The 19,648-nt window shown below is 33.9% G+C and overlaps 3 protein-coding genes across 11 annotated transcripts; 2 read left to right on the top strand and 1 right to left on the bottom strand.

Moving 5' to 3' along the window:
* Positions 1 to 4,265: 4,265 nt before the first annotated feature.
* LOC113688258 (mediator of RNA polymerase II transcription subunit 9-like) lies at positions 4,266 to 10,843 on the top strand. 4 transcript variants are annotated; one of them, XM_027206031.2, is made up of 7 exons: positions 4,266 to 4,496; positions 6,606 to 6,868; positions 6,982 to 7,044; positions 7,178 to 7,258; positions 7,661 to 7,719; positions 7,837 to 7,914; positions 10,357 to 10,843. In XM_027206031.2, exons 2-6 carry the CDS (start codon positions 6,650 to 6,652, stop codon positions 7,892 to 7,894), a joined length of 480 nt encoding a protein of 159 aa, XP_027061832.1. In that variant the 5' UTR covers positions 4,266 to 4,496; positions 6,606 to 6,649; the 3' UTR covers positions 7,895 to 7,914; positions 10,357 to 10,843. The 4 variants fall into 4 exon arrangements, with proteins under 4 accessions (XP_027061832.1, XP_027061833.1, XP_027061830.1 ...); XM_027206032.2 differs by having other exon boundaries at positions 4,267 to 4,501; positions 10,417 to 10,843; XM_027206029.2 differs by having other exon boundaries at positions 4,267 to 4,501.
* Positions 10,844 to 12,405: 1,562 nt separating this feature from the next.
* LOC113688536 (uncharacterized) lies at positions 12,406 to 15,037 on the bottom strand. 6 transcript variants are annotated; one of them, XR_011814171.1, is made up of 5 exons: positions 14,710 to 15,018; positions 13,580 to 13,790; positions 13,297 to 13,450; positions 12,887 to 13,089; positions 12,406 to 12,708 (listed from the first exon to the last, which is right to left on the bottom strand). XR_011814171.1 is itself a non-coding variant. In XM_072048494.1 (5 exons), the coding sequence occupies exons 2-3, from the start codon at positions 13,769 to 13,771 to the stop codon at positions 13,316 to 13,318; spliced, it is 327 nt and encodes a 108-aa protein (XP_071904595.1). In that variant the 5' UTR covers positions 13,772 to 13,790; positions 14,710 to 15,028; the 3' UTR covers positions 12,740 to 13,020; positions 13,111 to 13,132; positions 13,297 to 13,315. The 6 variants fall into 6 exon arrangements, 5 of the variants coding, with proteins under 5 accessions (XP_071904597.1, XP_071904595.1, XP_071904596.1 ...); XM_072048494.1 differs by lacking the exon at positions 12,406 to 12,708 and adding an exon at positions 13,111 to 13,132 and having other exon boundaries at positions 12,740 to 13,020; positions 14,710 to 15,028; XM_072048496.1 differs by lacking the exon at positions 12,887 to 13,089 and having other exon boundaries at positions 14,710 to 15,029.
* A 1,359-nt stretch (positions 15,038 to 16,396) lies between these two features.
* LOC140006967 (uncharacterized) lies at positions 16,397 to 17,870 on the top strand. The gene is made up of 4 exons (XM_072049644.1): positions 16,397 to 16,774; positions 16,882 to 17,181; positions 17,358 to 17,624; positions 17,709 to 17,870. Exons 1-4 carry the CDS (start codon positions 16,397 to 16,399, stop codon positions 17,868 to 17,870), a joined length of 1,107 nt encoding a protein of 368 aa, XP_071905745.1.
* Positions 17,871 to 19,648: the final 1,778 nt, after the last annotated feature.

The raw sequence follows: 19,648 nt of genomic DNA, 5'->3' as shown, positions 1-19,648 counted from the left end.
GATCAAGTTTTAACAAGTTGAATATCTACAAGTTTGAATTCAATTCAAAACTATAAATGAATCTTAATTGAACTTGAGTTCGTTGAAAATTGACCTTGAATCGAGTATTCAACAAGTCAATTTTAAAATATTTGTTAAATTCTCAATTCGTTTACAACCGTAAGTGGGAATGTCTGGTAGTTGATTCATCGCGTTTTGGATTGTGAAAAAAGTTGCTAGTCACATGAGCAAAGATTTTGGACCATCACCTTGTATAATTACTTTTGAAAATTGATTCTTATACTATAGACTTTTTTCTATGCTACAGAAATGCTATAATGAGAAAGAGTTAATGGAAAAACAAGAACTTTGGTGGCTGATATTGTAAACAAAAACAAACTTTACGAATTGGGGTAAATTGAACCACTTTAGCGTCCCTGATTTGGTTAAATTATATCAATCAAGACCTATTCATGAAATTCCTAATTGTGATCGATGAATATCTTGTAAATGGGAGTTGATTCTAATGAAGCAGAAGAGATCCGAAGGTATTTAAATTAGACGAGTTTAACCCAAGTCTTATCCTTGTACTAGCTAACGTACCATTTCTCTCTTCTTCTAACTATCATTTTTATGACTCTAGAGCCGGACAGAGAGTTAGTTACACTCAATTTTGCAAGACTTTAAATTTTACCATTCTATTCATGAGAAATTTATACAAGATGGAAAAGTTTACACATTTTTTACTAGATAAAAGTAAGGGATAATTTCAGAAACCTCCCCTAAGGTTTGTAGGAATGTCACTTGGTACCCTTGAACTTTGAGAAATCTCACCTACCTCCCTTTTTTTTTTGTAACATTATCAACCCATTTCAAAAAAATATTATAAGAAACTCATATTTGGAGAGAGAAAATATTTTCATGCCAAAATTGCCCTTGTGTTATCCTACTATTTTTCCAAAAGTGAACATATACTACTAAAAGCTTGAAAATAAAGGCAAATGGTGTGAAAGCTTAGTTATAATAGAATCGATTATACTAGCGGGTGCTTTAGAAAAAAAAATTCATTCACTATAAAATGTTTTTTTTTTAATTTGAGGAGTTTTATAAATTTTAAAATTTTGAACTTTCTAATTTTTTATATAGACCAATGACTTGAATATCAGAAACAAAACAATGTCTAAAATTATGTTTACAAATTCATTTGAGGTATTTTCAAAAACATTAAAGTAACTTTCTTTAGCACAAAGTATTTTTGGATGAATTTAGGATTTTATAAATTATTTAGAATTTTTTAATGATCCAACTTTTTTGTCCAAATCGATGGCTTGAAAACAAGAGAAAGAAAAATTATTAACAATATAGTTAGAAACTTATTTGAGGTATTTTCAAAGCACAAAATGTTATTTTCCCTAATTATAACAAATTTTTCTTTTACATTTTTTTGTTTGGACTGATGATTTCAAAAATTATAAAAGATCTTTCACCATCATTAATATGTTGTAATCCTTAAGGATTTAATTTGGTTTGTTATGAAAACTAAAGGTCCACGAAAAAAGGGTAATTTTGGAATAGAAATGTTTTATCTATCCCAAAATGAATTTTTAAATCATATCTTTTAAAATGGGTTGATAAAGTTATAAAAAGTTAAAAATAAGGGAGGTAGGCGAGATTTTTAAAATTTAGGGGTACCAAATATTATTTACCCCCCCAAATGTTCTTTTGGAAACAGTTGATTGCCTAATTGCAGGATGTAGCCTCATTAAACAAGAAATGTACTTCAAACTTTTAATCTCGGGATAATTTTAGAAACCTCTCCTCAGGTTTTTGACAATTTTGCTTGCATCCCTTGAGGTTTGTAAAGTTATACTTACTTTCCTTAGTAAAATTGTGGATCCAGTTACTTACATCACATGGGGAGAAATTACTCATATACTCTAAGATATTATGTCTTATTAGAAACTAATATCTAATGATTGAGTAATTAGTGTACTAATTAATTATTAGTAATTCATTAATAGAAATAATTGTTGGAAATTTTTTTAATAATGAACAGTGACTTGCAAATATGAAATAATGCCAATTGATGTACCAAATGACGCTATTTGGTGATTGATAAAACTTAACAATGATTAGAAATCAGTTGTACACAATGAGAGAAGAAGGGTTTTGGTAGAAGAAAAAAACAGAGGGCAAAAAGAAGGTTGTTCATGAAGAGATTTTGTTTAAAACTCTTAAAATTGTGGTAGTTGTAAAGTAATTTCATGGAAGTAAAGGAGAAAAGAGGGAAAAGAAAGGCAAAATTTGAAATTCTTTTGATGTTAACAATCACAAGAATCATATTAAATCTCATGTTAAAAAAGATGATTAATTTGTTTTGCTGAATCTTGTGATGATTAATGTAGTTTTGTTATTTATTAGCATTGTCTAATGTATTAAATGTGAACTTTTTGACTAGTAAAATGTATGTATGTAATTAATTAATTCTAATATTTATTTATTTTTATTTTTTTACTAATACAACTTATATACATACATAAGGAATATTTGTGAAATAAAACTTTCATCTCTCCCTTTAAAGTACTTTTTTAATGTTACTTTTTCTTATTAAGACTAATTTTGTTATCAAAATCTTAACCTAAGGGAGGTTTCTGCAATTTACAAAATTTAGGGAGGCTAGTGAAATTATTTGAAACCTCAGGGGAGGTTTCTGATATTATCCTTTAATTTCAGCACCTTCAACTCTTTTAGTTTTTGCGCAATTTAATATCAAAAAGGGATAATTGCAGATACCTCCCCTGAGGTTTCTGATATTTGCACTGATTTCTCCTGTAGTTTGAAAAATTACACTGACCTCCCCTAAGGTTGCTAATCTTTTGCAAATTTAGTCCAACTATTAAAATATTATTTTAGAGAGTGAAATTAGAATTTTGTACCAGATTTGCCCTTTGTGCTACATGTCCAATGAATGACAAAGTACTATAAATCAATTAACAATTAATAAACTTTAAGGAGTATAATTTATGGGCAAACATGCATTACTCATTTAAAGTACTGGCTCTCTACGGATATTTTGCTTTCAAACATTTGATTTATGATAAATATATCAATGTTTGTAAATAAAATTCAAAAAGTGTTACAGTAATATTCTTGTAAAAAGGAAATCGGTAGGTTATTTATTTAATATAAATTAAATATTTTAAAAAAAAATGGCCCATAAAGTATTAATTTTTTATGACTTTCATCCATTACATGAGTAAAGTATTCGCTCTTTATGTGCATTTTATTCTGAATCATTTAATTTATATTAAATACATAAATGTTTGTAACTAAAATTGAAAAAGTGTTATATTATTATTTTTACGGAAGAGAGATTGGTAGATTTTGTATTTAAAAAAAATTAAATATTTGAAAGTAAATACAAATCTGTATTTGAGCGTAAATATTTGTATTAAATTAAATATTTTAAAGTAAAATTCCCGTAAAAAATCGGTACTTTAAATAGTTACCGGTTCTTTATGGGCAAACACGCATTACTCATTTAAAGTACTGGTTCTTTACAGGTATTTTACTTTCAAACATTTAATTTATGATAAATATATCAATGTTTGTAAGTAAAATTCTAAACGTATTACAGTAATATTTTTGCAAAAAGGAAATCGGTAGATTATTTATTTAATATAAATTAAATATTTTTTTTAAAAAGAAGAAATGGTCCATAAAGTATTAATTCTTTATGGATTTCATCCATTACATGAGTAAAGTATTGGCTCTTTATGGGCATTTTATTCTGAATCATTTAATTTATGTTAAATACATAAATGTTTGCAACTAAAATTAAAAAAGTGTTATGTTAATATTTTTACGGAAGAGAGATTGGTAGTTTTTGCATTTAACAAAAATTAAATATTTGAAAGTACATACAAATCTGTATTTGAGCGTAAATATTTGTATTAAATTAAATGTTTGAAAATAAAATACCCATAAAGAACCGGTATTTTAAATAGGTAATGCGTATTTGCCTATAAACTATACTCCTTAAAGTTTATTAATTGTTAATTGATTTGTAATACTTTGTCATTCATTGGACATGTAGTACAAAGGACAAATTTGGTACAAAATTCTAATTTTACTCCCTAAAATAATATTTTAATCGTTTGGACTGAATTTGCAAAGGATTAGTAACCTCAGGGGAGGTCGGTGTAATGTTTCAAACCACAAGGGAGGTCAGTGCAAATGTCAGAAACTAAACTCAGAACCCCTTTCATCATTTTTTTTAATATCAAAAACTAAACTCAGAACCCCTTTCATCATTTTTTTTCCCTTCGTCAGCTGGACGAGAAGGCTTCCAAGAACTGATAGAACATTTTATTGAAGATTTCAGTTTGGAAAACCAAGAACAAATCCCGATCAGGAAAAAGGAACAGAGGAGAATAGGATAGGAGTGGATTTTCAACTTCGCCAGAATCTGCCACCAGCGTCACCGCCATTATATCGCTACATTTCTTGGCCACAAAGCAGTGTGAAGTTCCTTATTCTTATTTTCTTTTTTGTTGATTACAGGATTATGCTGATTTGAGTGCTTGAATTTTTTTTGGTTATTTTTTTATGGCTTCGTTTTTCTTGGTTGTAAGTTTTAACTTAAGTTTTGAATGGGAGGATTTTGTGTGAATCTTTGTTGTTTCGTGGAATTATTTTGTTGTTAAGAATGCATAATATGGTTGTCGGTAAAATTTCTGGGTTTCTATCAATTCAAGTTTTTGTGGAGTTTGTGATTATCGGGGTCCGTGAATTCAAGTCTTTGAATATGGTTGTCTGTGGGCTTCTTTAAATTTCTGGGTTTGTGAATTGAGTGTGGGAGGGAAAGGGGAGAAGGAGAGGGGCTGCCTGGGGGTTTTGGGGGAGGTGAGGATGGCAGCGGGTGGGTTGTGCTGAAGGGGGAGAAGCTGGGGAGAGGGGCTGCCTGGGGTTTGGGGGGAGGTGAGGGTGGCAGCGGGTGGGTTGGGCTGAATGGGGAGAAGATGGGGGGAGGGTAGAGGGGGAGGGGGCTGTGGGAGGTGGTGGAGAAAAGGGATGGGTGGCGGGGGAAGGGGGAGATGGAGGATAGAGGGGAAGGGGAGGGAGTGGGGTTGCGGGGTGGTGGTGAAGGGGGAGGAGGGTGCGGGTAGCACAGCAGCAGTAGCATTCTGTCTCGTTGCAAGCCTTAACAAGTAATAGTATTAATATCCCAACCAGGATTCTGTTTCTTTTACTAGTTTTGGTAGTTAGTCAAAACAATGAGGCAAATAATTGGATCAAATTGTTGTGCTAGTAATGTAGAAATATCCCTCCAAATTGTTCTATCAAAAAGTTTCAGATCTAAGTTAGTGCTTAGAATCTCCCAACGTGCTTTACCATTATTATTGTTAACAAGCAGGAATTTGATGGACTTTGATCTTATTACATTTTGATGTTAAAACACTTGTATTTTTGGACTAATTTTTCAGTAAACACTAGAAATGATGCTACCATTCTTAGGTTCCGTTTGATAGAACTGAATCTGAATTCTGAAGTCTGAATTCTGAAATCTGAATACTGAAACAATTAATTTGCTGAATTTTAAGCACTGAAAAAAATATATGAATGTCTGAATTTTAATGCTAAACCTATTTATGCTGTTTGATAAATATTTATAGCTGAATGCTTAATAAGTTTAATTTGACAATTTTGCCCTTATATCCTTTCATTCAAAAAAGAAATAGAATCTATGATTTAATTAGTTTAAAATTGTTAGGTATGAAAATGACAATATTTATTTTTAAATCAAATTAATATAACAGATGAAATATATTATATTAGGAGTATGGAGAAGATATGAAAGTCATTAAAAAGGGAGAAAAGAGAAACTAAAAATCGTTAGATAGAGAATATTATGTTGTTTAATTAGATAAGAATTTTGAACATAATTAACAAACAAGGATAGATTTGGTAGATAAGATAAGGTAGTTGAAGTAATTCTATTGATTCTTATCAGAATTAAGCATTCAGTTAGGATTCTTGTGCTGAAAAAAATACACACAGATTCAGCACTGCTTAACAAGTTCAGCAAATAGATTTTCATTTATCAAACACTCAAAACATCTGAATGTCTGAAAAAATTCAGATTCAGCACTTTTTTATGTTATCAAACAGACTCTTAGTTTTAATTGAATCTGCTACACATATATAGTTATTGTAATGTGATGATGGTAAATGTTGTTATATGGGCAATATATGTGATCTTTGGCCTCTTGTTGAAAATTGTAGCATCATTTCTAAGTGTTGGGGAAGAGGGGCAGGGTGGTGGCTTGGGTTGGGGGGGGGGGGAAGATGGAGGATAAAAGGAATCTTTCATTAACTTAAGAGGTACATGGTGTTGAATATTTCTGTGAATCATCTTTTTTTTGTTCAGGGCTCCAACTAGGAAGGGTACAACATGTTTGTATTAGGGAAGGCAAAGCATTCAGTGTTAATGTGAAAAATACAAACATTGTCTTCCAAGATTATAGTCATAATTGCATTGATGTCAATAATAATACAGCAGCAACACAATAGCCCAGGGTCCCCTCTCGGCTTGGAAGTACTCATAATATATACACCTTTTGTAGGCATTTTAGCAAGCACATTGAGGGCTGTGGGCTGAGGATTGTCAATGGATCACTACGGAGGAAATTGGTCAATGATCTCAAACGTCCAGACTCTCAGCAGCAGCAGCAACCCTTCTACTCCCTCCTCCACTCAGGATCAACACCACCTCTTCCTCCAACAACAGCCACCGCTGTATCAGCAGCAACAACAGCAGCAGCAACATTGTTTTTCCCAGCAGCAGCAGCAGCACCAGTCACTTGCATCTCATTTCCATCTTCTACACGTAGGTTTTCTGTCAGAAACCCAGAATTTACTTTTGGCAAAATAGCAATAGTTGGTTCCCCAGCTCTCCTCGCTTTTTCTAATAAGCTTTTCTTTTGATTTGTATGTTTACAGCTAGTGGAAAACTTAGCAGATGCTATAGAGAATGGAACTCGAGATCAGCATTCAGATGCACTAGTGAGTGATTCTATCAAAATTAATCCATATAATGAATTTCCTCAGACTAATACCACCTTCTTTTATTCTATAACCATAAATGATGACGCTTTCTGTGTACATTCTTCTTCTTCTTCACCATCTTCTTCTAAAGGTTACCGAATTGAACAGCCAATTTGACAAGTGTCAACAGCTGCTAAACTCAATTTCGGGTTCAATCAACTCCAGATCCATGGTAAGTTTTCTGCAGATTCTTTAGATTGTTGTTGTAATGCTACATGAAGACTTATTTTGCACACTTGCTCAGTCTCAACCCCCCCCCCCCCCCCCCCCCCCCCCCACAACACACACACACTCTCAAGATAACTAAATAGATAAAAGTGGAGTTTAGATGTGTTGTTCTATGATTTTGGCATACTCACTGAGTCTCAACACCACCCCCCTTCCTCCTCCTCCTCCTCCTCCTCCTCAAGATAACTAAATAGATAAAAGTGGAGTTTAAATGTGTTGTTCTACGATTTTGGCATTCTTTTAAGTCCTGCCACTGGGGATTTTTATACTCTGTTTAGATTTTGCATCCTTTTGGATTTTATTTGTTATGTGGAAAGCTGAGCCCAGGATGTACCAATATTGACAGACAGTCGAGGGACAAAAGCATAAACTAGAGGAAACTGAACAGTTATTGAATCAGCGAAGGTGCCTAGATTCTGATATCTCCATCATTCAGTTATCAATATATACGTACCTTATATTTGTTCTTATTGCCTTTGGCTCTCTTTTTACCAGCTTCATCTTTGATTTGTCTGATTTCAGGGATCTTATTTCCAAGTATACAAACTCTGTTGAAGAGCTTATCAACTCTGAACTATAACTACTGGGACGCTAAATTGGGTAAGGACACATATTGAGCATTCATTTTCCCTAGCTTCTACTATTCAACATATGGTAATATTTGGGTTTTTCCCCCCATCCTGTTCCTTTAGTTTTTCGACTTCATTTAATCTTTGTTATTTTAAGAGTGCATTTTTTCTATTTTTCTTTCTTTCTCAAATTGTTTGTCAACCTTTTGTTAGCCAATTTGGGTTTGCTTCAGTGAAAAGTTGTCTTTTCTTTCTTTCTTTTTCGTTTTCTGTTTTTTGTTTTTTGTTTTGCTTTCCCCCTCCCTGATTCCTTTTTTCTTTAAAAGAAGACATGTTTGGATTGATGATTATTTGCAAAAAAATTGCATTATAAACAAGTATTCCAATCACCTTTTTATTTCCCAACCACCTTTTCATCTCACAAATATCATATCGCAACTAGTGCTACACTATTATTCTTGCAAAACTTTTCAAATAATCCTCTATCAAAGCTATGTTTTCTTCCTTTGTAACTTGTTTATTATTACTATTACTTTTATTATCATTATTATTATTATTATTATTAGTATTATCATTATTATTATGATTATCATTATCATTATTATTATCATCATTATTATAGATTTCTTCAGATTTATCTTTTGCTGCTTGTGGGTTTTTTTTAGTTATCAAGGAGTTCATGTAAAAGTTTCCAAATGATGTTAATCTCAAGTAATTTTGGAAGGAGAAAAGGAAATGGATGGTAGCCAAAGAATACTGTACTCAATCTATTCTTTTGTCTTTCCTAGATGCACATAATGTTTTGTGCCCTTTTCTGTAGCTACTCTCGTGACATTGAAATTGTCTAAATTGCTGTTGTACCTTTTGTTTCCAATTGTTTGAGGGTTTTTCTTTGACGTAATGTTTTTATGGTATTTTTACATAATTCTGCATGGTGATGAATCTTAATCCCCTGGTTCTTTTCTTAAGTTGTATTCCGTCAACGTGGCATTCTGCCTCTAATGTAAACATAGTACGTACTATCTGTTAATGCTTTCTGGCTCCTCAATCCCTTTATTTTTTTTTCACTTTGAGTTTTTTTCTTAGTAATGATTGTAATTTACTGTTATTTTTGCATTGCTTTATGTTGATTCAAGCATTGGTGTTCAATGAAAATGGCTTTATATATTCTTGTTGAGGCTTTGGACCATCCAGTATGTATGTTGAATGGAAAGTATGTATGCCAAATTTAAAGTTGCTATTTGGAGATGCTTTGTATGAGAAGGGCTTGGAATTTTGCTTTTAGGTTTTAGTTTCAGGAAAGTTTTAGGTTATGAGATGGTTCATGGAACAAAATGGCTTGTTGCATGCAGTTTGGTGAAGTGGTGATTATGAATATGTTGTAAAGTGTGGAGTTCGATTTGCCTTCTAATTTCCATGCCTTATTCTTACTTAAGAAGTTTAGTTTATTCCATCATTTTTTTCAGTTGGATTCCTTTTCTTGTCAAAATAGAAATTTTTGTAGCAGAACTTTGTCAGCTTCTATCTTTTAAATCTCATTGGACTAGAACAATAAACGGAAAAGAAAATCAAATGAACAAAGTCCCTGTTTTTTCAACTATTCCAAAGATGATATGTGGAAAGGTAAATACTGTCCCTGTTTTTTCAACTATTCCAAAGATAATATGTGGAAAGATAAATACTGTTATATGATTTGTTGTCAGTTTTTTTAAACCACATAGAAATTAGGTACTATTTGATCCCTTTCATATGTTCTGAACAAATGCCATTTTCCCTTTATAAGGTCTGGACATGTTGTAGGTAGGGATCTGGTAAATGACAGCAGAATTATATAGAGATATTTCTGAAGCTTCTGAATTTGAGATCCTTTTCCTGCTGATAAAGTATATTGTCTTCCTCCTGTCTTTTCATTAGGTTTTGTGTTCAAATGTTGTATAATCTGCTGTTTCCGATGTTGGCTTGTTTTCTATAGCTTTTAACTTTTAGTTTTGCTGAATATAGCATTTATCTCTACCTGCTATGTTAAGTTTTCACTGTATTGCAGTTATTTGTTAATTTACCCCAAATTCCATGCTTAAATTGAATTTTAGGGCATGTATCCAAAAAAGATTTCAAGTTTGATTTACTAAAGCTGTAGTAGTACTAGAATAGTGGTCCACTTTGGGTGTAGGCGAGTCTTTTTACTTGACGAGTACTTTATGATGAGCAATAGAGTAATATTTGTATAGAATCCTCACTCTGTGCCAGTGTCAAAAGAGTTATTGACAATGTTGTTGACGAACATCTTTGGGGAAAGTTGCTAATTCATACCTGTTATTTTTTCTCAATCGGTTGCTAAGATCTCCTATGAGATTCATGAATATTGCGGATAACCAAACAGAAATCATACGAGCTTTTAGAGTTTTTCCCCCTTAATCTAGAAACAGTTCTGACAAATGAACTAAATGTAAATTAATTTCAATTTTTTACTCAGAATGAATTTCTTGTTAGAAGTGGAGGCGCACGTGTTGCAAGATCACTTTGTATATTTCAGGTTTCTGGTGGAAAAGAGCACAGAGGAGGAATGAGCAGCGGGGATATTACGTTATTAGATTTGACTATAGTGGGCTAAGATAGAATTTGGCACCCTACTTTGCATTTGTTAACCCAGAGATATGAGGGCCAATTTCGATTTTCACTGTGCAAAGGTTGAGAAGGTTGCAAGAGCATTTTTATCTGATTGATACGATCTTGGGTGTTGATACAAGTAGAATGAAGATGATCTAAGTTGTTTACGAAAGTTTTGGAGAAAAGAAAATTCTGTTTAGGATTTCAAGTTTCTCTTCATTTGAGTATTCTTTCTATTTAATTTTTCTGATCCTCCACTCATAATATCAAGAAGTTGATGTAATCTATCACCAATTAGTTTTAGGATTATATTTATGATTTCAAATCTAAGCAGGTTATGACGACTTTTCGCAGGTCATGTTGTCTTGTTCATTTTCATGTTTTGCCTTTCTCGGTTTTGATGGTCCTTTTAAGTCGTTGGAAATTTGAGGGTTCTTGCAATCTAGGGTTTTATTAGAGAAATTTTGCTGCAAGGATTAGAATGTTATTGACAATATGTACAAGAATAATATCTTTTTTGCCTGTAGCATAGGTTTATTTATCATATTTCATCTAATTCAACAATACTGTGGGGATAAATCACATGATACAAATACAATTATCATTTAACAAGGATTGCTTTGCAGATTTGAGAAGGGTGAAGAGCGCTAATATGTTGTAAATGGATTCTAAAGGGACTGGTAGGATCATCTAAACAATTTAATATGTACAAGAGTTTTTACCTGTTAGATTATGTAGAGCTTTTTATTTTGAAAGGCCTCCATAGATAATTCCTATTAGCAATTCAGAAATGGAACTACTGGTCCATAGTAAAACAACAAGAGTTTTTTTTGGTTTCCTACCAATCGAATTCTCCGAAAGTCGGTACCCGTACCTTACTTTGGTACCTGAAATAAAAATTTAAAATAAGCTTCTATAGTATTAAGGTGTCAAATAGGCATTTAAAAAAAATAGTTTTAACAGGGGAGGGTGAGATCTAAGAAACGATACGGGAAAGGGAAATTTAGACATTTAAAAAAAAAAAATTATTTTCAATAGGGGGGGGGGGTAACATTTAAGAGAGGGAATTTAGACATTTTAAAAAAAATAATTTCCAATAGGGAAGGGTGAGATTCAAAAAGCGATAACGAGAAAAGGAATTTTGAACTAGTGATCTTTGGGGAAAATAAGAAAATTTCCCCCTCCTTCTTGTTATAAATGACACTTAATGGTGACTATGATATGAATTATGAAACACTAAATTCAACAGCTAAATAAGAAGACTTCGACAAAAGTGAAAATACTTTTCCCTGATTAAAATGGTTTCCCTACAATTTATCAACACATTTCTTTTAATCAGTTTGGAATGAAAGAGAAGCATGTAGAACATACATCTCGTCTGCAACATTTTTGCTTATGTCCTATACTGATCATCTCTGAGCTGCCAATGAAAAGTTCAACTGCCATGGACTATTTGTGGGTCTGCAAGATCACAGGTTGATTCTGTCTTGGGCTCTAGTCCAATGGCCACCAGCTGCCTGGTTGGCTACGGTTCAAGATGCCCTCACAGGGTGCATCACAGAGGAGCATCTATGGAGTCTTACAGGAATGGTAAGGGATTTATAGGATGCATCCAAGGCTGCAATAGCTGGTGTGGACGCCAGGAATCGAATCCTAATGTTCTTGCTGGGAGCATTAGTAGGTGTGCCAGATATTAAGGACCAATTTAGAGATGGAAGGGAAAATTATAAGCAGACAGAAGCCTGCACTTATAATACTGCACCTCTTGTTTGGAGTTTCTGCTAAATTGCATGCATTAGAACAGAATAGTAGCCACGTTTTTTTATCCTCCATTAACTGCTTCAAGCTAGAGATCATGTACAGTAGAGGAGCCAAAGAATCTGGTTTTCTTTTGTAGACTCAGAACAAAACCAAATGGCAAAGAATAAGTGTGATAAATCCTTGTGCGCAAATTTGGTATTCAATATCCTAGAATTTTCCTCCAATTTCATTTGAAGATGAATAAAATTTTTCTATACAAAGGGTTCCTACAATATCCTTGTATTGAGCGAGATCGACCCAAATACAAAAAGGTGTCCTTCAGTCCATGGTAGGTATTCTGTAATCTTTTACCACTGGTCAACAATCCCTAGGCATTGGAGCGATCTCAGAAATTTGATCAAGCATTAACTTAAGAAGCCCTTTCACCAGCTTATGGAAAGGCCAAGTAACCAGAAACCTATCAAAAAGATTACTGGACCATTAGCAACTAGACAACTGTAAAAGTTCATGGCAGGGATTTGTTTATATGTTGATGCATCAAGCAATGAACTAAAATATAACATGAACGTATTTCTACAAACAGGAGTGCAAAAATCCATTAATCCATTAACTAATCTCATTCCAAAAGGAAAAACCTCTGATGAAAAAGCATTAACCGCCTAAGTCTCGGCAATCTACGCTCCCTGAATCCAAATCTGCAACAACTCAAATTCTATTCATCTTCCAGGACATTACAGCTTTAACACAAGCTCAGCTACAAATGAAACTTCTGTTCATCAAAAGATCTGAATCACAATCAGTGCCTTGGGAAATTTCAGACAATAACTGTGCTAGGTACCTACAGAACAGAGATCATAACCTTCAAATGCGTGCTTCTGTGTCTGAGTAGTTCACATGTACACAGAGAGAGAGAGAGAGAGAGAGGTTAAAGCAGAAAAAATGAAAACAAGCATGCCTTGAAGAATCTCTTAAGATTACTGAGAGAGAGAGAGAGAGAGAGAGAGAGAGAGAGCGATTAGAGCAGAAAAAATGAAAACAAGCATGCCTCGAAGAATCTCTTAAGATTACTGAGAGGAATCAGTCTTTGGAGCAGGATGATGACTGATAACGAATGGTGGGCGCAGAGCTCTCTGATTAGCCTCTCTTTGTTTCCGAGCCTCGTACATTTCCTTCGTCTCAATCGCAACCAATCTTTTCACCTGTTATGCCAAAAATACCATGTAATTCTATGTTTCAATCTTATTCAACAACTATCAGTTGCCAAACAACGAGAGGAATTCGACCATATAAAATAAACATGTGGTTGAAGCAAAAGCTAATTTGAGAACCTGCTGAAGCATTCCACGAACTGTAGGAGTATTTTTCCGCACAACCGTGCGGTTGCATTTGCGGAGGTGCAGCGCCTCTAATGTCCGCCTATGGAGCTCCCTGGTTCCAGGCATACCCCTAACAAGGGTTATATACAGCTTATCACTCCATTCAATTGGCACACATGCTTTAAAAGCCTTGTAAGCACTCATTCCTTCCTGCTTGAGCAAGCTGTCCAGTATCCAGATTAATCAAAGTAACTAAATGGGGCGATAACTTGGCAGGTCACTAACATAAATTGTCTCATTAAAGCTAGCACTCAACAATATTCATTTCTTCCTGGTTGAGCAAAGCTGTACAGTATCCAGATTAATCAGTAACTAAGTGCGGCCATATCTTGGCAGGTCACTAACATAAATTATCTCAATAAAAGCTAGCACTCAACAATAATCTGCTAGCCAAACAGGAAAAGCAAGAAAGAATTTGTTCCCTAAGAGGTTAAACAAAACAGGTAACATAAATTATCTCATTAAAGCTAGCACTGAACAATAATCTGCTAGCCAAACAGGTAAAGTAAGAGAGAATTTGTTCCCTAAGTGGTTAAACACAAAAAAAAAAAAAAAAAGAGCTTTGCCATTTGAAACTCACAAGCAAAATTCATGTGATAATAACTCTAGGGTGTCCACAAGCCTAATCAGTCTACACAGCATGTTCAAGCCTGGATTAAATTTTCATGAGCATAAGATTGAACAAAGCTCCAGTCTAGTATTGACTATTGAATAGCCTGATTATGTATTCCTGCTATAGCTAAACCCAACAGCCAGTCACTTAAAACTTGACGTAAACCCAATCAGATGCATATGAAAGTGGAAAAAGATTAAATTTCCCCAAATTTCTGAACCTAGTAACTTGATACTATAGCAGACCATGGTTCAAAGACTGTGGCCAAGTCGTCACCGGAACTTCAGCTTCCGTCCCGCGATATCACGGAGACGGTAGATCCGGTGGAAGCTCATTAAGATTCGGAAGATTCGGGCCGAGTCTACTGAGTCAACCATATTGACTCATCAGATATCGAAGAACGGAGGCTTTCACCATGATTTTCAGATACTTCTATGGTATAAACAAAAAAAAAAAAAAAAAATCTTACCCGTATCCTATGTATGAGAAATTGCACAAATCAATCTTTAACTCAAAATTCTCTCTTTGAAGGCCTCTTCTTCACTAAACAGCAAGTGGGTTGCAGAGATTCAAGAGAAGGAGAAGGAAAAATAAAAGGGCAAAGAAGACGAGGAGGCTTTCATATCATATACAGGGGTGGTGGTGAAATTTGGAAACCAGAGGGAGGAAAGAAAAATCAAAATCAGAATCAGAGTCGAGGGAGGAGATGGCTAAGAAATAATTTCAGAAACTTCCCATGAGATTTCTAACAGTATCACTTGACACCTCAGAACTTTATAAAATCTCACTTGCCTCCTCTACTTTGGGTTTTTTTTTAATACTTTTACAATCCACTTCAAAGGTCAAACTATAATCTTAAAAGAAGGTCATTTTGGAAGAAATGTTGTAAAACTAATGCTAATCTATATTTGGTTGGCAATGGTTTGTAGTGGTTGTATACTGAATTATAAACTACTAGAATAATATAGAAAAATTATAAAACTAGGTGACAAGTAGAGAGAAATTTATGCTTTTGTTAACTAGATAATTCAGAGTTCTCAAGGTTATACATAAGCATCATGAATAGGTGATACAAGGCCAAAAGTACATGTACCAACATTAATATAGATACATGAATTTAGTATTTCAAGTACGTGAATTAAGTAGATCGATAATAAACTAACAAACAACAAGAAGATTTATCAATGTACCAATGAACCTTGTAGGGGAATGAATATTTCAATAGATATCTTGGGGAAATGAATTAACATTCACACTTATCACTTTATTAATTTCATAATATAAGAGAATATAATCTCATCCTAGATTTACCCTTTTCTTGTGGATGCTTAATTGCCATAATACATTGATTTTATTTCTTAATTTTTGTAAAATTGTCAATTTGGTTCTTTAATTGAAATTTTAAAGTTGATAAAGGGTGGAAAGACCTCTTTAATAATTTTTTTTTATATCATTGGTTTGGACAAGAACTATTAAGATATTTAAAATTATAAATAATTTACAATATTTGTAAAGATAACTTGAAATATTTTGTAACGATGAAAATAACTTTTTGTATCAACTTGAAAACATCACAAACAAGTTCATATATAACTTTCAGCATTTCTTTTTTTTTTTTTTTTGGTTTTCAAGCCATCGATTTGGACAAAATAAAAATAGAAGAGTTGTTTCCTGATTCATGATAAAGCATCAGTGATTCATAGAAGGCATGTGCAGCAAGTCACGGGGTTTACTCATAAGTCATTCCAGTGCAATATTTGGGTTGTTCGCTCTTCCCGGGTAGGCGGAAGGGGGTTTATTTTTCGGTGATGGTCCAAGTGGAGATTAATAAGATATCTTTGTGGAGTAACAGATTCTTGTCGTTTGGTGGAAGGGTTATTCTCATTAAACATGTTCTTTCCTCGTTACCGCTACATATGTTGGCAGCATCTTGTCCTCCTAAGGGGGCATTGAATAAGATTTAGAAGCTATTTGCCAATTTCCTCTGGGAGGTGCATGAAGGAGGTTTGAGATACCATTGGATGAGGTGGAAGGAATTATGCTTGCCTCAGGATTGAGGGGGAGTGGGCTTTCGAGATATGGAAGATGTTTATGTTGCATTTTCGATGAAGTTGTGATGGTAGTTTCGTCAGGGGGACTCGTTTTGGACAAGGTTTATGGCAGCAAAATATTGCCCCCAGGCGTATCCTTGTATGGTAGATGTGTTCCAAGGAGACTCGCACATTTGGAGGAGAATGTTAGCGACTCAAAAGCAGGTAGAGCAGAATATGATTAGCTTGTTGGGATCTGGGGTTAGTAATTTCTGGTTCAAGAATTGGTTGGGCTCGGGGCCATTATGCCAAAGGCTAGAGAATCTATTGAATCACCAGGTGCAAGATTTTGTGTCTTCTGGTCGGTGGAATCAACAGCTTTTGTTGCAATGGGTTCCTTCTCCAGTAGTAGCAAAAATTTTGAGGAAAGATCCCTCTTCATCATATCAGTCCGATCGAATAATTTGGAAGACATCCCAATCAGGTGTTTTTCTTTTGTTGCAGGTTTCCAAGAGTTATGATCTGCTTCCTCATCCTCTTTTGTTTTCTCGAAAATATGGCATTCCTATTTGCCTGTCAAGATCTCTTTTTTCATGCTACGCCTTTTGAAGAATCGACTTCCAATTGCATCTTTCGTCATGAAGTTTGGTGTCCAAGGACCATCAAAATGTTTCTGTTGTGCTCAGTTGCAAGCAGAGACGCTGGATCATGTGTTCTCGGAAGGCGATTTTGCATTACAATTGTGGCAGTTTTTTGGTTTGGTGGTTGGTATTACCTATTTGGGAAGGGGAGTGAGGTCAAAGCTGGCGGCTTGGTGGTTTTGCCATAGCTCCAATGGGTTTTTGGCTTTTGTCTATGAGATTTTGCCAACTCTGATTTGTTGGCAAATTTGGAAGGCAAGGAATAGGAAGGTGTTTGAAGGGTATGAGTCACATTTTCAAGGAAGTTGTATCTAGATTTTCAGGAACTAAAGACCATTTTCGATTTAAGGTTCCCCAATAGGTTGTCGAAGATGCGTTCTTGGCAGGAATTCCATGATGGGGTTCATTTGTTAAGCTCTCAGTACTCGTTTCAGTTGATTTCCTAGGTGAAGCCGTTGGTGGGGGAGGTTAAGATAAATACGGATGGATGCTTTGTGGGCAACCCAGGAACAAGTGGGGGTGGCGGGATCCTTTGTGATGATAATGGTGGTATGGTTTTTGTTTTTGCGGCTCTTTTTGGGGAGATGTCAAGTGTTCAGGCTGAAACTAAAGCCTTACTTGTTGGACTACAACAATGTTTAAGTTATAGGTTTGATAGGCTGCATGTAGAGGTTGACTCTCTTTTGTTGGTGCGAATTTTGCTGAAGAAAGCGGTTTGCCCTTAGACAATCTTGGAGGAGATGGAACAGATTAAGGGATTCATGGGATTTGTTTCCAAAGTAACACATTGTTTTCAGGAAGGAAATCAAGTGGCGGATGCTCTGTCTAAAGTGGGTGCAACTGCTTCATCTTTCTGTATTTTCGACTCTCACTCTGCATTGTCGGTTTCAACAAGAGTGGCATTAAGAATGGACTTGCAAGGTGTTCCTTTTGTTCGTAGGCGGTGTCTCTGTAGTTAAAAATGACTTTCAGGTCTTAAGATTTGTCATTATTGATAGATGTTTTGGTTCATGTCTTCTTCCTTTTGTATTTCGTCTGGTTCTCTAAATAATAATAATGATTTTATTTTTAAAAAAACTCCTTAAATTAACTCAATGCACTCTATAAAGAAAATAATACTCTTGTAACTTGTAAAAATTCAAATAAACTTTGAATTATTAACTCTTTATATTTAAAAAATGCCCTATATTTTATCTCAATAGAATTAAACCTTCATGCTTTTATATTTTGCTTATAAATTTTATTAATATACTCAAGTTTTTTAAATTATTATATATGTTAGGGAGCAGTATACCTTTTTTATATATCATTTTTTATCACTATGTATTGGAGGTTTTGGTGAAGTCCCCCTTCTTTCTTTATTTTTATATATTAATAAAATAAAAGGTTGGCAAAAAATAGTTTTCGAGCTAAAGAGTAAGACAATAAAAGGGTAAATTTGGAATGAAATTATATTCTATCCCACAAAATGAGTTTATTAATATTATTTTTTGAAATGGATTTCAATTGCTACAGAAGTTTAAAGTAAGGAAGGCAAATGAGATATTTCCAAGTTAGTGCACCAAGTGATGCTGAAGGTTTCTGAAATTATCCCAAACATAAAACTGTATGTCTCTAATTTGCAAATTGTAGATAAACTGAGTCAAGTAAACAATAGAAGTAATAAACTAACTACGCCTTTTTTCCTTGCACTTCACGGAGTGCCTTTATTAGATAATAACAAAAGAAAAATTTGTTTATAGCATAATGCAAAATAAAGTATTGAATTAATTACATTTACCTCCCTTGCAATTTGGCCAAACTACCAATACGCGCCCGAGGTTCAAAAAATAATAGTCATCTCCTTTGACTTAACAAATGGTAGATGGTGTTAAACTTTTTCATAAATAGATAAAAATACCTTCATCAAAACAAAAGGTTTAGCACTTCAAAAAATAAATAAAGATCGAGGAGTTCTAGAGAAAGTCCAAACACGCCACCCGTCAATGCCTCGTCTTCCTCCTCCAAATCTCTCTATTTGATAACCCCATCAACACAAGGACTCCAAAAATTTGTTAGTGGACATAATGATGAAAATTAGTGGGATGAATGGACATCCACCCAATATAATTGAGTTCATACTAGTAACTAATTTGTGATAAACATGCTCCTTATTAGTTAGTAGTGTGAAACCCACCAACTAATAAGTAAACAAAATTACCAAATCTATATTTCATAAGTCGTAACCTTATAGTAAATGTTAGATATTGCTTTTTGGTATGATTTTTGTAGCTGTGTTATTTTGTTTACAATCTTTTCTTTTTTACATCTTTTTAGGAGAGAGATGGATTTAAAAAGAAAGAAGGGACATTAGGAGAGAGTGATTATAGCCCATGGCCATCAATGCCCACTTGGCTTGTTTTGTGTGCAATCATAGAGATTATGGCTATTGTATTACTATTGGCCACCCAATGGTCTCATCACTATCAAAGTAACTTTATCATAGGTTGCTCATCTTGTTTAAGTTTTATCTTGTTTTAAAGCATACGACATTACAAATTTTGCATTTCTTGAAATTTCTTATTTACTTTTATAAGCTAAGATAAATGGTAGGACCTTATTTTGAAAATTATCTTTTGTTAGTTTTATTAAAAATTTTAAATTATGTTAGTGAAAACGGATAACAATGGGTAGGCATAAAATAACTACCTATCTAGACATTTTTATTTTCATAGAACTTTTTAACAAATTTATTTTC

Source organism: Coffea arabica, chromosome 5e, assembly GCF_036785885.1.
Source record: "Coffea arabica cultivar ET-39 chromosome 5e, Coffea Arabica ET-39 HiFi, whole genome shotgun sequence".
In the NCBI taxonomy this organism is placed as follows: Eukaryota; Viridiplantae; Streptophyta; class Magnoliopsida; order Gentianales; family Rubiaceae; genus Coffea; species Coffea arabica.
The sequence above is the reverse complement of the archived record's forward strand: the minus strand, read 5'-3'. Positions and strand labels throughout refer to the sequence as shown.

Bases quoted from the DNA above. Each gene is read 5' to 3' on its own strand.
- LOC113688536 (XM_072048495.1), bottom strand. From the start codon at position 13,771: ATGAGTGCTTACAAGGCTTTTAAAGCATGTGTGCCAATTGAATGGAGT. The intron at 13,451-13,579 runs GTTCTCAAATTA...TTGGCATAACAG, and splicing joins TTCGTGGAATGCTTCAGCAG to GTGAAAAGATTGGTTGCGAT.
- LOC113688258 (XM_027206031.2), top strand. From the start codon at position 6,650: ATGGATCACTACGGAGGAAATTGGTCAATGATCTCAAACGTCCAGACT. The intron at 7,045-7,177 runs GTGAGTGATTCT...CTTCTTCTAAAG, and splicing joins ATCAGCATTCAGATGCACTA to GTTACCGAATTGAACAGCCA. The intron at 7,259-7,660 runs GTAAGTTTTCTG...CAATATTGACAG, and splicing joins CAATCAACTCCAGATCCATG to ACAGTCGAGGGACAAAAGCA.
- LOC140006967 (XM_072049644.1), top strand. From the start codon at position 16,397: ATGGCAGCAAAATATTGCCCCCAGGCGTATCCTTGTATGGTAGATGTG. The intron at 17,182-17,357 runs GTGTTTGAAGGG...TTGATTTCCTAG, and splicing joins GGAAGGCAAGGAATAGGAAG to GTGAAGCCGTTGGTGGGGGA. The intron at 17,625-17,708 runs GTTTGCCCTTAG...CATTGTTTTCAG, and splicing joins GAATTTTGCTGAAGAAAGCG to GAAGGAAATCAAGTGGCGGA.